This window comes from Rattus rattus, chromosome X (genome assembly GCF_011064425.1).
Source record: "Rattus rattus isolate New Zealand chromosome X, Rrattus_CSIRO_v1, whole genome shotgun sequence".
Lineage (NCBI taxonomy): Eukaryota > Metazoa > Chordata > Mammalia > Rodentia > Muridae > Rattus > Rattus rattus.
This window is the reverse complement of record NC_046172.1, coordinates 117,388,428-117,403,581: the sequence shown is the minus strand read 5'-3', so window position 1 is coordinate 117,403,581 and position 15,154 is coordinate 117,388,428. Positions and strand designations below refer to the sequence as shown.

At 41.4% G+C, this 15,154-nt stretch overlaps 1 protein-coding gene across 1 annotated transcript in view; it reads right to left on the bottom strand.

The window, feature by feature from the left end:
- Nucleotides 1–2,937: 2,937 nt before the first annotated feature.
- Nucleotides 2,938–15,154, bottom strand: part of Adgrg4 (adhesion G protein-coupled receptor G4) — a 93,422-nt gene continuing 81,205 nt past the window's right edge. Inside the window, 4 exon segments of the mRNA XM_032890105.1 lie at nucleotides 2,938–3,128; nucleotides 5,125–5,279; nucleotides 7,380–7,488; nucleotides 12,412–12,692. Of these exon segments, the coding sequence (XP_032745996.1) occupies nucleotides 2,938–3,128; nucleotides 5,125–5,279; nucleotides 7,380–7,488; nucleotides 12,412–12,692 (736 nt within the window).

The following is a 15,154-nucleotide window of genomic DNA, read 5'->3' as shown; positions in this document are numbered from 1 at the left end:
TGCTTTGGGAAGTAGCAAGGGCACTGTCTCTCCTCCTTCTCCCTCATTCACAATTTCACACCACTCAGTCATACATAGCCTGATACACACATGAAAAATATAAATTATCCATGACGTGCTGGGCATTGAAAGTGTGAGTTTATGCCATGTCACATAGTTTACCTAATCAACAACAGTATAAGCTGGACCTTTCTCTAGTGGTCCACACTCTTTGTGTCTCTCAGTTGCTTAAAAGCGAAGACCAGGAGCACACCAATTAACCCTAAGCTTGAGCTGTTGACAATATAAATAGAACCCTTATCTTCCCCGGCCCTGTTACCACCCCACCCCACCCCTGCACCTTCCCATATCCCTACATGTAGTGTAGATGAACCATCCCAGGTAGTCATGGTTACCTTTCAAATTTCTGGGGCAAAATAAAGACAGCAAAGGCTGGAGTCCTAGTCAAGAACGTTTCGAGCCTTAGTGTTTAGCACCATTTTGGTTTTGTCAGCATGCCCACAGGTACAGAAGAGAATGGGAAGCCAGATCACAGGCTCTGCAGCTGTAGCAGGCTTTGGAAGTTTGTTACCCAGGGCTGAATTATGAGCATTTGCCTGTAGTATTGGAACTGGAGCCTTGACTTCCTTAAGCTATCCACCCTCCACTTCCAACCCAACTAGACTCTGTATCACTCTGAACCACTTGTCTTGAACCACACCCATGTCATTCTCTACTGCAGTATGTGTGCTCCGTCTCTCTAGTCAAACACCTGCTAAAGGTAGTCGACTAAATTTCCAGCCACCAGAAAGGAGTGGTTGAGCGTCGGCTGCTGATTGAAAGCTTCCTTTCCAGAATTTCTTTGCCCTGTCTTCATAAAATAAACCATTTCATGACCTAAGAAGGACAAATAAACACATAAAATACAGACATTTAATCTCTGGCTCTCCGAGCTATTTCATATTATCTAATTTGCAGAAAGCCTGGTTTTTTGTTGTTTTTGTTTGTTCATTTGTTTTTGCTAATTAACACGAGGAGTCGTGACATGAATCATGAACTCTTATATAAAATAATGTTCCTGCTTGACACAGTATGTCAGAGCATTAGGGGCAAGCTGTGCACTCACCATTCGAGGAACAGGAGAACAACCAGGAGGGATCCTATTACTTGTTGACAATAAATACAACCACAGATATTTTGTAGGCAAAAGACCCACCCACCTCCACTGAATTATTTGCAGAATGCATAGGTTGTTTTTTGGTTTGGTTTGGTTTGGTTTGGTTTGGTTTGGTTTGGTTTGGTTTGGTTTGGTTTGGTTGTTGGTTTTGTTTTGGATATTTGTTCTGTTTTGTTTTCGGGGTTGGTTTTTTTGTCTGTTTAATGTTTCTCTGTGTAGCCCTTGCCATCCTGGAAGTAGCTTTGTAGATCAGGCTGGCCTTGAAGTCAGAGATCCACCTGCCTCTACCTCCTGAGTGCTGGGAGTAAACATATGTGCCACCATTGCCCATCTGCATAGGTTGTTTTGTTGATGGTACTGGTGGTAGTGTTTTGGATTTCTGATTGCAACCAAATCTTGTCCTTTATTTAACTATTTTTGGGTAATAGTAACTTAATGCTATCAATCTCAAAGACATATAACATTCAGGGCACTTTGGTCATCATTTCTGTTAGTCTTCTCTCTCTGTCTCTCTGTTTTTCTGTCTTTCTGTCTTTCTGTCTCTGTCTCTTTCTGTGTCTCTGTGTCTCTGTCTCTGCCTCTGTCTCTCTCTCTCTCTCTCTCTCTCTCTCTCTGTCTCTCTCTCTCTCTCTCTCTCACACACACACACACACACACACACACACACACAGTGTGGGGGGCATGCTATCCACCCCAAACAAATTCAAAAAATCTCTCATCCTGCTTAGCCACAGAACACAAAATCACGGGACTTCCCTTTATTTTGTCATCTTCAGATGGTTCTTTGCTGTCCAAGGCCCTTCTGTAATGCTTGCCCTGACCTACCCCTCACTTCTTAGGAAAATCAAGAGCTTCAGTTAGTTTCTGTTCTGTTACACTCTTCAGGACCCTGCTTGCTGCCCGCCTGAGGGACTGTCTTGGCTGAGAAATTGTCTCTACCAAGGAATCCCTGCATGTGTGAATAGATGATTCACCCTTTACGCACAACATGTTTAAATAAAGGGTTATAATCAAAAAGAAGACTTGAATGCTGGAGGTTTTAGTTTTGCTTTTCTGGGGGTTTTGTTTGTTTCTAATGACAGGCAAAGCAGGGAGGGATTTTTTTTTTTATCAGAAGTTCTGACCTTGTGACTTTCCGACCTACTTCTGTGGGTATCTAGCCAGCTAGAGGTCCTGATACTTTGGTCACTTAACATTGTTTGCCTCTCAGGACAGACCAAAGATAGATCTTTGCCTTGGTTTGTTTGGTGTTTTAAGACATACATTCAGCAGTATGTTAAACAAAATCCCCAATGGTGTGGGTACTTCTCAATTAATGTATCACACATAGATGTCAATCTCCTCCTTAAAAAATGGAAAACAAACAATATAAAACACTGGAGGAGGAGAGGTGGCTCTCCAATTAACAGTAGCATTTACTGCTCTTGCAGAGGACCCAAGTTCAGTATGAAGCATCCACAGGTGGCTCATAAACCACCTGCAACTCCAATGTCAATGGATCAAAAGCTGTCTTCTGGCCTCCAAGGGATCATGTGACACACATCCATTCACATAGGTACACACTCACACTCAGAAAAAATAATAAATAAGTAAACTTGAAAGGACTATCTTTTTCTTCATTGTCTTCTTTCTATCACAATATATTGAATTGTAAAAGTTTTTTAAAGTAAAAAATAAGACTGAAGAGAAGAATTTTTTCCAAGGCCGATATTTATTAAATATGATTTCATTCTGTCTCTCCCAAAGCAATCTTTAGAATACAAGGTAGAGGCAGATTTGATTCACAAATTGAACATTTCCCCAAGTCCAGGGCTGGGAGTCAGGTGAGCATCTCTGTTGACATTTATGGGAAATGATCTTTGTTTCTGAATGGAATTTGTTTTGATTTCTGTAGGCAATGCTCTTCTTATAAAAGTAGGTGCAGTTTCACAACTCAAGGAAGAGAAAGTATAGGGGCCGTCATCAAAGTCACCTGCATGAAAACAAAGAATATTTAAGCTAGGGACCTTAAGGATTTTGCACAAGGAAGGAACAAGATGAAAATTTCATAGAACGATGTGATGTATATTATGTATAAAAAAGGAAAGTTACGAAAAAGATACTGGGGGGCTGGAGAGATGGCTCAACGGTTAAGAGCACTCAGAGGTCCTAAGTTCAATTCCCAGCACCCACATGGTGGCTTATAACCATTCATAAAAGGGATCTGATGCTGTCTTCTAGCATGTAGTTGCATATGCAGACAAGGCATCATACATGTATGAATACATAAATTTTTTAAAAGAAAAAGATACTGTTAGCATAAGTGTGAGGAAGATGAGCTCATTCTGACAGCACTGCCTGAGTAACAGGTACATATGCACTTCCTGCAGAGAAACAGTCACAATCTATGGGTCTGCAGGATTATTGCTTGGTATTAAAGTGTTAGGATTGTCTAATATTTACTACTGTTTCCTCTAAAGAAAAATAAGTTTCCATTTGTGATACATAATGCTAGTGAATGAAAATACCCCTGGGATCCTATTTGCAAAACTGGCGTTTCCCAATCAGCCCCAACTATTAGTTACTAAGAAGATGCCACAACACAGGAACTCTTTATACCATGACTTTCCAGGGTTTCCAGAAGAGCGATAAATATCTGTAGTTAGCTAGTTGCAGGGGAATGAGTACCAGCGGCTAAGGAAAGATGGTTTTTATGGATACCCCTAACTTTTCCATACAACAATGGAGACTGTCTAGTGTGATTCAACCAGAACTGAATCACGTGCTCATCCAGACTTACAGTTAACTGGTAGAGTTATACATTCTAACACTAGAAAGAATGCAGCTCTAAACAAGTAAAAGAGACACAGCCCGATCTTAAGCCAAAGGCCTTTTTAACACACTATGCACTTTTCAAATCAGTTTCAGGCCTGGAAAATAGAATGAGCTTTTGGAGTCAGTGTAATAAAAACTAGGAGTGAGTGATAGAGTCCTGTCATTAGCCCTGAGAAGTGGCAAGTTGAACACAATCAGGCTATCTAAGCTGATCTGTGCATGTGTGTACCTGAACCTGAGTTTGGGCTTAGAAAGGCAAACATGAGCTATTGCATCATGGTCCAAGTAGAAAAGAATGCAGTCATCACAGCATCACCTTAAGGGATTTGCTTCCCCCTACCTCAGATGTTCAAGATAGGGCTTCATTCCACAATCCGGGCTAGTCTCAACTGGGACAATCTTCCTGTAAGTCTCCCAAGGACTGGAATTACAGCAGGTGCCTCTACACCCAGCCTTTAACTTACAGTTTTCAAATGTTCTTCATCCATTTTGCTTTCCTGTTGTTGTTTTCCTCTTCTTCCTTCCCCAGCAATTTCCCCACTAACACCCCATCCTTAGCTAAACATCTGTCTCCATCTGCAAGTATTGATTCCTGTGGTAGTAACTCAAGGGGTATTTGGGCTAGGAGGCAGTAATGGCATGAAAGCCAGAAGAACTGAGTTCTAGCCCAGTCTGCTGCCAATGGTCTTAATGACTGTTCATAAGCACCTTTACCATGATTGAGTTTCTCTCTGTATAAAGTGAGAAAATTGAACGAGAGTATGTCTAAGGTTCTTTCTGGCTTCAACAGTCTGTGATAACTTGAAGAGCCTTTGAAGTTTTTAAACCTTCTGTCTCTTCTCATCCCTTAGTCTAACGGCCTATCAGTCTATACATTCTTTCTCACCCAAGAATACCTCCAAATATGTATCTCCATGTATCTTTAGAAAATCACATAGATCTACATGTAGTTATAATATAGATTATATTTAGTGCTTACTTGGATATATATCATAGGTATTGTATTATATCATCATAACATATAATAAATATTAATTATATATAAAACATGTACTTGTTTTAAGGGAGACATATTATCCAAGATTCAACATATAGTCTCATGTTATTGAGTATCTCTGGAATACAGATGCAAACAAAAGTGTCTTGTACTTTACCATCTGGGAAGTTTATTTCTGAAGGAGTGCTGGGTACAGATCCTATAGATTTGAAAGTACAATTGGTTGTTGCTGACTTGAGTGATGGTGTCAATAATTTGGGCTCACTGATTTTCTTCAGTCTCTTCTGTTTATGCCTAACATTTATTCCAAAACTGTTTCTCCCACCTGAAAGAACACCAGAAAAAAAGTTAAACATGTAAAATTTATCACATTCTGTATTAAAATAGGCGAGACTGTGACATAGTAATTGTACCACCTTCAATAATCCCTCTAAATATAAGGTTCAATGTTTAATAGCTGTTCATTCTGGGCGTTAGCTTTTCGGTGAACTTATGAGAAGTCAATTTGTCCTGTGGTGTGTGACGCACTAAAAGCCAATATACTTACTAAGGATGTCTGCTTTTCCTAGAACATAAGGACTTGTAGGTCACAGGCATATCCAGTATAAAAGATATCTGGGTACTATTTGTAGACTCTTAAAGTAAGAATGTTGTCTCTCCGAAGAAAGAAGACTGGCCTTTATGTGGAGACTGATACAAGTTGCCAGAATTGAAGAGAAGATCATTTGATAATAGAACACTAGTTTATGTTGGAATTTTGATAGAGATTGCATTGAATCTGTAGATTGCTTTTGGTAAGATGGTCATTTTTCCTATTTAATTCTATCAATCCATGAGCATGGGAGATTTTTCAATCTTTTGATATCATCTTCAATTTCTTTTTTCAAAGACTGGAAGTTTTTGTCATACAGGTATTTCACTTTCTTGGTTAGAGTTACTCCAAGATATTTTACATTTTGGAGGCTACTGTGAAAGATGCTGTTTTCCTGATTCCTTTCTCAGTCTGTTTATCATATGTATATACAAGGGATACTGATTTTTCAAGTTAATCTTGTTCTCAGCCATATCACTGAAAGTGTTTATCAGCTGTAGGCATGCTCTGATATAATTTTTGAAGTTGCTTATATAAACTATCATCTTATCTGCAAATAACAATACTTTGGTTTCTTCCTTTCCAATTTGTATCCTCTTGATCTCCTTCAGTTGTCTTTTTGTTCCAGCTAAAACTTCAAGTACTATGTCGAATAGATATATAGAGAGTGGACAACCTGTCTAGTTCCTAATTTTAGTGGAATTGCTTTGTGTTCCTTTCTTAGATAGTAGCTTTGTCCCATCAACATCAGAGAGGTGTCCTCAGGCAACTGATGGGAGCAGATGCAGAGACCTACAACTAAGCAACAGACAGAATTTGGGGAACCACATAGAACTGAGCGAGAAAGGATTATAGGAGCCAGAGAGGTTGAGAACAAGGCCCATAGATTCAACTAAGCAGGGCTCATAGGGCTTCACAGAGGCTGAACCAACAATCCATGAGCCTGTATGGGTCTGACCCAGGCCCTTTGCATGTACATTATGGTTATTTAGCTGGGTGTTTTTGTGGACACCTAACAGTGGGAGTAGGGCTGTCTCTGACTCATTTGCCTGTTCATGACAAAACCATTCTCCTCCTACTGGGTTGCCTAGTTCAACCCTGATAAGACAGCTTGTTCCTAGGCTTATTGTAGCTTGTTTTGCTATGTTCAGTTGTTATCCCTGAGAGGTCTGCTCTTTTCTGAATGGCAATGGAGGAGCAGTCAACAGGGGAGATGAGATGAGGTGTGGTTGGGACATATTATATAAGAAAAGAATAAAGAGGGGAAGGGAGGAAGGGAGAGAGAGAGAAAAAAAATAACATCAGTTTGCCTTCACTGGAGATGTCCTAGAGTGAAGGGCCACTGTTGAGAAACAACATTAGAGGCCATAATATCTCACGTTTGGCCGAGTACCATCAGACGAGCCGCCCAGGCAGCTCACTTGTGAAGCATCTTAGAAATGCTGACATGTCACTCCACCTGTCACAATGCCTTGCTTCTCACAGCTATGCAACCTACTGTTGGCTACTGGCCAAAAGGCCCTATGACCCAGTTCCTGAAATGCATTAAGTACTTGGCCCATATTCTTCTAACTGAACCACAGGTGAGATGACAAGCAGTCCAAGAAATCTGGGCCCAAACAAAAGCTCTACTGAGTCAAAATAGGACCCAAGCTACAGTCTTCCCTTGCCTTCCTCATCTTAGCACAAAAATACAATCATTTTTATGACATGGAAGCAGATTCCATTTTGGAAGTCTTGTCATATGAATTCATTAGGAGACAAATTGATACGATCAACTCTATAAAATATGTACAATTTAAAACCACACCTAAGTGGACATCTTACCTGAAAAGTTGTCCAGCCGAAACCACCTGCAATGGAGGTGCATGTGCCACTGCTCCCGCACAGTCTCCTTCATCACACAGTAAAACACAAAAATGAGGAACCCTAAGCCAGGAGAACAAGGTCAGTCTTTTTCCCTTCTTCCACCTGTGAGCACCAATTCCTTGACTCAGGCCTATTCTCACCATCAATGCTGCTTCCAGTGAACCCCCAGGGCACGATGTCTTTCTAATTTCTTTATGATCTCCCAAAAGGTGATCATAGCACAAAATCAGTATTAAAACTCCATTGTCTTCCCCCTAGGCTGCTATCCATACTAGTGCATGAGATGCAAGTGCCATTAGGATACCCAGCCCCAGACATAGTGCTCAGTGATCCTCATCTTTGTGTATTGAATTCATATCCTTGACATGCTGCGTCCTCCCACATTACCAATGACACATGAACAAAGTCATGGTGTGTCACTTCATTGGGCTATAAAAGACATCGCCGTACATCCACTCACACTTCAAGAAATCATTTATTTTGTCTTGGCAACATCTTGGCATTTCTATGCAGATGCCCACATGGTGGGTCCCAGCTATGTGGCTGAGCCTATTAGGAAGCAGACAGCCCAGCCCTGGACAAGTCTTCAGATGGCTACAGGAGCAGTAGACTGCTTGACTCCAAATTCATAATGGTCTTTGACCAAAAGTGAATCATTAAGTTATGTCTGGATTCCTGACCCTTGGACATTGCTGAGATTAGAAATGTATACAGTATTAAGCTGCTGAATTTTGGGGATATATTGTTACACAGCCATAAATATCCCATGCATATGTTCTTTGGCATAACCAAAGCATGTGTAAAGCATTTCCAGCTCTGACTTCGTCTGGCAAGTGAGAGGGAAGGGCTGGAGATATCAGTCGTTAATGTGGGACATTTTTCATTTCTATCCTATGAAATAGTTCCTGGGGAAATGAAAGTAGGACTTCAGTTTATTCTAATGGAGAAGTCCCTGGAGGACTTTTGGATTTCTTCAAGATGGGAATAGAATTGGCAAAAGAAACTCTGCTCAATACTCTGACTTTTATTTACGGTCCATGCCCAAAGTCATTATCCATCAAAGCCATGCAGATACCTCAACCTGAAAAGCACTTCCTACTTGTGAGCTGCCATGATGCTTGCTTCCATAATATGGGCCCTCCTTAGCCACACCATGTTCTGCAGGTTACCCATCTTCCTGCTGTCAAGCCTCTGAATATCTATCTGCCTTCGGTCTCCTTTTCATCTTCATAGCACTTTTCTCTTTGCCCCCAGGACTATGTGTGGTAACTCAGTAGACAGTGGTTGACTTTCCCTTCTAGGCAGGTGACACATAAATTCTCATTGTCATCTGTAACCTTAGCAATACTTGTTTGGACTTCAAAATATATTTTGTGGGTCAAGTGCTATTTGGAAATCTTTGTTCTCTACAAAGAATGCAACTTGCCTCAACATTGGAAAGTTGTCCTGTGGGTAAATTATTCCTAGCACTCATTGAAAGCTGAGCACAAGTCAAAGGGGATAAATGATTTCAAAGCTACTGTCTCAGTGGAAATATTTTATTATTATTATTATTATTATTATTATTATTATTATTACATGTTTCGTATTAGGGATTGAACATGAGTTCTTATACATGTTCAGAAAGTACTCTACCACTGAACTATATCCCAGCCCTCTTTCTTAAGATTTTTATTTAGAAGCAAGGTTTTACTAAGTTCCCAGGGTAGTGGCCTTGAACTTTCAATTCTCCTGCTTAATCCTTCAAAATAGATGTGATTACAGGTCTGTGCCATGAGGTCCAGCACAATCAAGAGTCTTTGATTGAGGAAAGTGATAAGCTGTTGAAATTGACCCTAATTTGACCACCAGTTGGGTTCAAAGTCAGGACTATGTTTTAAGAAGATGCTGACAAACGGAAGTACTCAAAATGATGGGCATGGAAAACGTTTGGGGTGCTAGGTAAGGAAATGCTCGTGGTAAGTAATAGAGGGAGAGGAGATGCAATGCCATTAGTTACAGATCAGAGAGGGTTGTCATGAAGAGGGCAAACTATGCTTGCTCTCTCTGTGATTGCTAGGTCTGAATTAGGAGGACAAGAGAGGGGCTAAAGCAGCCATGTGCTAGTAAATCACGGCTAGTGTTTACTAGGGACTGACAACATGACAGGTATTGTGTTGCTGTTCTTCTGTTTCTAGGTAAGAGGCTTTGGACTCCATGATCTTTAATAAACTTTACCCAGATCACAGAGCTCATCTGGAGTTGGCAACATCAGCGCTGAGCAAGGCTCACTACAGACACCAAGGTCCTAACCATCTTACTTTCCCGCCATCCAAGGAAGAACAGTGGGATAAGAATCAGAGAGGATCAGGAGCTAAATGCTCTGCTTCATGGAAGGCTGAGCCTTCAGTCCCTGGGAAGTTGCAGAAGAGCCAAGTGACTTTCTGTCACTTGGTGGAGAGTTGGATTGGCAAGATCTTGTTTCCCTGGTCCCAGCCCTGAGGCTCCCTGATTCCAGGTGGGAGGCAGCAATCTGGAAGCCTGTCTCATTAACTCTCCCACGGGCTTTATTACTATGTGGAACTAAACAATGGCAGTGATGGATTCAGTAGTGTTGTCACTGGGCAACAGCCACCCGGAAGGCAGAGCAGCAACCTGAAGAGAGCGAGCCTCAGAGCAGGGAGATGCCTAGCTGCAGCATGATTAAGAGGCAGCTATGACAATGAGCTCCTATGGCTACTCTGACCCACTGCATGCAGTTTTGTGAGTCCTTATACTTAAAGCTTATTCTGTGAATTCCAGTGAGCAGACTGCCAGCTCTCCCTCTTTCCCTGGAAGCTTTCCTTTCTCTCCCACAGCACATTGACCTGCTCATTCACTGCAAGATAGGCTTGAGAGAAAGTATAGGGTTGTACGTTTGTTTGTTTGTTTGTTTGGGTTTCTCCACTAGCATTTCCATCTGGGTCCCCCCTCCTTCACAAAGGCCTTATGGTAAGCTTAATTTTTTTCTCACCTGGCCACAGGACATCCAACATTCAGTCATGGCTACAAATTGACCATTTGTCTTTCAAATTGCTAGTTTGTTCACCTGTTTCATTGCAGTGTGTGTGTGTGTGTGTGTGTGTGTGTGTGTGTGTATCTGTGTCTGTGTGCGCGAGCACGCGCGAACGCATGCGTGTGCGTACACGTGCTCGTGAGTGAGCACACACAACTTGACTTAGAAACTCAGGGTTTTGAAAACACCCTTACTATATGGGACAGCATACTCTATCCTACAGGCAGGACAAGGAATAATTAACATAAAACGTGTCTGACACACAGACGGTATGCCTCTGTTCAACATTGGTTCTGTGAGACTCTTGCTTTCATCTTCAAGAGAATACTTGATTATATTCTACATACTCTTTTCCCTCTGCCAAGGGATGGAACACTGGCTTTTTCAAAAACATCTTTCTTTCAAGTTTCAACCAGCTTTATAGTCTTTCTTCAACCCCACTTTTAATACTTGGGACAAATTTCTCCTCAGATTAGTTAGCCAGAAAGCATCCTGGGGTTAGCACTGAGAAGGGAGCCTGCCACGATCCTAATCCACTTCTACAGACACTCTCTATTGAGGATATCTAGTTCTTGTCATGAAGAATATCAAGTTAGAGCACCTCAGTCTGAGTCAGGTGGCTTCGTCCACTGTAGATCTATTACCTCATTCTTCAACCTCCGTCATAATTACAAAGCACCAAGCAAGAATTTGCCAAGAGTTGCTAAATTCATTTCTACCACCAGATGCAATCAAAAGGCACATGAGTGGCTAGGGAGGTAGCTTAGCAGATAAGAGTGCTTTCTGTACCAACATGAGGGTCTGTTTTTCAACCTTTAGCATTCATGTTAAAAGTTAAATGGCATAGACACCTGGAAGCCCAGTGCTATGTGGGGTGGAATCAGGAGAACTGCTAGAACATGCTGCCTGTCAGCCTATCTCCCAGTTGAGTAAGAGACCTTGTCCCAAATGAATAAGGAATAAGCGCTAGAAGATGTTAGCCTGTGAGTCTCCACATGCACATGCATAGCTCTCTCTCTCTCTCTCTCTCTCTCTCTCTCTCTCTCTCTCTCTCTCTCTCTCTCTCTGTGTGTGTGTGTGTGTGTGTCTGTCACCTGTCTCTTTCCTACACACATTCTCCCACATGCACACATGCATACACACCCACACACGCCACATACATAGCACACACACACACATACAACAGACACAGGCATATACCACACATACACATGTACATCACACACACACATATACAACATATGCACACACAGCACCATACATATACAGCATACACACACATGCACACAGCACACAGCACACAGCACACAGCACACAGCACACAGCACACAGCACACAGCACACAGAAGAGAACCAGCATATTTTGTTTCCCCACTCTACTCAGAGCTTTGGTCCTTGGCTCTTTGCACTGAAGCAGCTGTGTGACTCTGCAATTTTCTGTCCTGCTGGTTTAATAAAATATTAAGATTATATGATTTAACTGGAGCCTGTGGAATTCAAATTGCAATGTCTCTACTGTCTAGTAATAGATATTTTCAGCTAGACCACTCACTCCCCCATTTAAACAGAAGTGTGACCCTGTATATCAGCAAATGCAGTGTGTTGGTGCTATAAGTACTGTAAGAGCTCTTACCATGCTGCTATCTGATGCCAATATCACAACTAGAGAGAACTGTGCTAGCTTAGTTGTAATGCTCCTTCCACTGTTGAGTAAGAGGAGGCAACGTGTGCTCACTCAATGAAGGCTAATACCTAACTGGTATGTCCAAAGACCACCTATTGACTCACTTACTGGGAGCAGGGATTTCCTGAAGTTTGTTGTTTGTTTGTTTTTGTTTTCCTTTATTCTTCTTTAAATTCTGTTATGTGAGATTATTTTCCAAAACAACAAAGCTTTCTTTGTTGGATATCTAGCTAGCCACAGAAAGGGCCAACATGCAGTTAGTTACCTTGCAACGAATTACAAATGGCAAAAAGATACATGAAAAAGATCCTCACAGGTCCCCAGGCAAAAAAGGCAAAGCCCCAGGTGAGGCCAAGTAGAAATGTCAAACTGATGGTGCCTTTAAGGTCATTCAGGATCATTTTCTTCCGAGTCTTCTGGCTTTGGGACTTCACCGCAGTCAATTGAACAAGAACAATGCAGAACATGGAGAGATTCATGAGAAATATGAGGCAAAAATAAGCCACTACCGAGATGTAAAAGATGTGATCATCTTTAATCCAACAACTGCACAGAGCAAGAAAGAGAAAACTATTGTGAGCTGTAAACATCAATGACTACTTTCTGGGGACCCCACTAAAGTCCCTGGCAAGTTTCAACCAGACCTAGAAAGATGAAGCAAGACAAATGGAGTCCACTCCTACCCCGTGGAAGCAGGGTTGGGCTTAAACCTTATTCTCCGGAGCCCTACTTCTGGGTACCTTACAATGCAAGCTCACATCTTGCAGGACACACATGTACAGCAACTGCAGTAAATTTCCCTGAGAAACTATTCTCTTCTTCAACAAGAGAAAAGAAAATTATGTGTTTTTCCCCAAAGGAGCTCTCCTCCCCGCCCTGTGCACACCTTAAAACAGAGCTTTTATTTGAAAGATGAAATCTGTTTTGCATGATAAACATCACAATAAAAGGGCAGGGGTGAGCAAGAACATTCCTGAATGCTATATCAAACAATGATGAGATGATCAGAGTTAATGAAAAATGCAACAAAAAGCTCTCGTTGTGCTACTTTAAAATATGATGCATTTGGACCACAAAAGGCAGCAGTGACTACTGGATGGCTTAATGACCCTACATTTTCTATTATAGAAGATATGTACGGTGGTTCCTGTGAGCAGATGCCTCGTTGAACAACATTTCTAACTACGAGACACATTGCTTCTGAGTTTTGAAGGCAGACAAGCTTGACTAAATCAACTGTGTGTCTAATTAGCTGGAATCTCTTTCTGAATCCAAAAAAAAAATAATCCTTTGGGACATGTTATCCACACTGGTACATATCAGTGTGTGTGTGTGTGTGTGTGTGTGTGTGTGTGTGTGTGTGTGTGTGTGTGTTTGTGTATTAGGAGGCTGAGAGAAAACTTAATTCTCTGAGAGTCTCATTTAGGATTCTCAGTCCTATCATTTTCAGCCTGAGAAAACTACAGAAAACTCTAAAAATGAGGCAACACTAGATTTTGGGGTATAAATGACTGGGGCTGGAGAGATGGCTCAGGAGCACTTGTTGCTCTTGCAGAGGTCCTAGGCTTGATTCCTAGCACACACATGGTGGCTCACAAACCACCGAAAACTCCAATTCTAAGAAATTGTATGTCTTCTGACTTCCCTGGGCATCAGGCAAGCACATGCTGCAGTTCACATATGCATGTAAATGCTCACATGCGTAAAATAAATCAGTCTAAAGGAATTGTTAATGTTGATCACATAGAATGGGAGAGCAGATCAGCAGTCATCAGAGCCTAGAGAGAGTAGGGGGGAGAGTACAAGGCTCCAGCAGACCGGAGGAATACGTTCCTGTGTTCTGGTGCACAAAGTATCATTATAGCAAACAATATGTGTTGTACAGTTCAGATTACTAAGAAGAAAGGAGTTTGGATGTTGGTTACACAAAGAAATGATAAATTTTGAGATAATAGATAATGTTATTTGACCATTTTATAATGTAAATATGTATTCAAATATTTTGCTATATTTCATAAATAAGTACAATAAATGTGTCAAAAATAAAATAACTATCTGGGCTCAGGCTTGTAATATCAGCAATCTGAGAAGCAGAGGCAGGAGTATTACTGAATGTGTAGCCTGGGCTGCACACTAAGTTCCAGGACATCCTCAGCTATATAGCAAGACAAAATTCCAAAATAAAAAGTGGTAATAATAAAATAACATTTAAAATAATGCGAACAAGCCAAAAACTCTGCGTAAGGAAATAGTCACATGTTTGACTATTGGTAATAGGCGTTACCTGAAAGGAGCAGAATTTCATAGCTGGGGGCTGGGAAGAGGCTTTTCAGCCTCTACCCTTTTGTACTTTTGGATTTTGTAGCCTGTGGTGAATTACCTTTCAAAGTATAATTATTTACAAAACAAAACTCTTAGAGCCATCTGCCTCTTACTAACAAATCCACATATAAAAAGGCTCTTTGTGGGGGGAGCGTGGAGTTGATTTTGTTCTGGTTTTGTTTTGCTTTTGATCTTTGAAGAAGAATCACTATGAGACAGATACTGGGGACCTTTTAAGTCACGAAATAGGCAAAGAGGGAAGACAGAGCTGGAGACAAGATAGAAGGGGAAAGAAAAGAGAGGAAAATAAGGAAGAAGCAGGAATTTTAATTAGAAAGCCTCTGCTACGGAGGGCGGTGTAATTTTGACCCACTGGCAACTGCCATCTCACTATTAAAGACAGAGGACCACTAGATATGGGACTTTCTACACTTGATCCCAATGCAGAGGGACAAGAAATCTATAGTGGATGTGAGTTTTGAGAGGCCATGGTAAAAGAAGGCTCCAAAAAGATGGCGTGGAATACAAAGCTGTTCTTGGGAATCTGAGATGGCTTATTCATCAAGTTTAAAGAAAAAAAGGAGGAGGGAAGAGGGAGGGGAGGGAGGAGGAGGGAGGGAGGAGAGGGGGGAGGAGGGAGGAGGCCAGTTTACTACCATGGAAGTTTTTCAGTCTCCTGGGAAAGC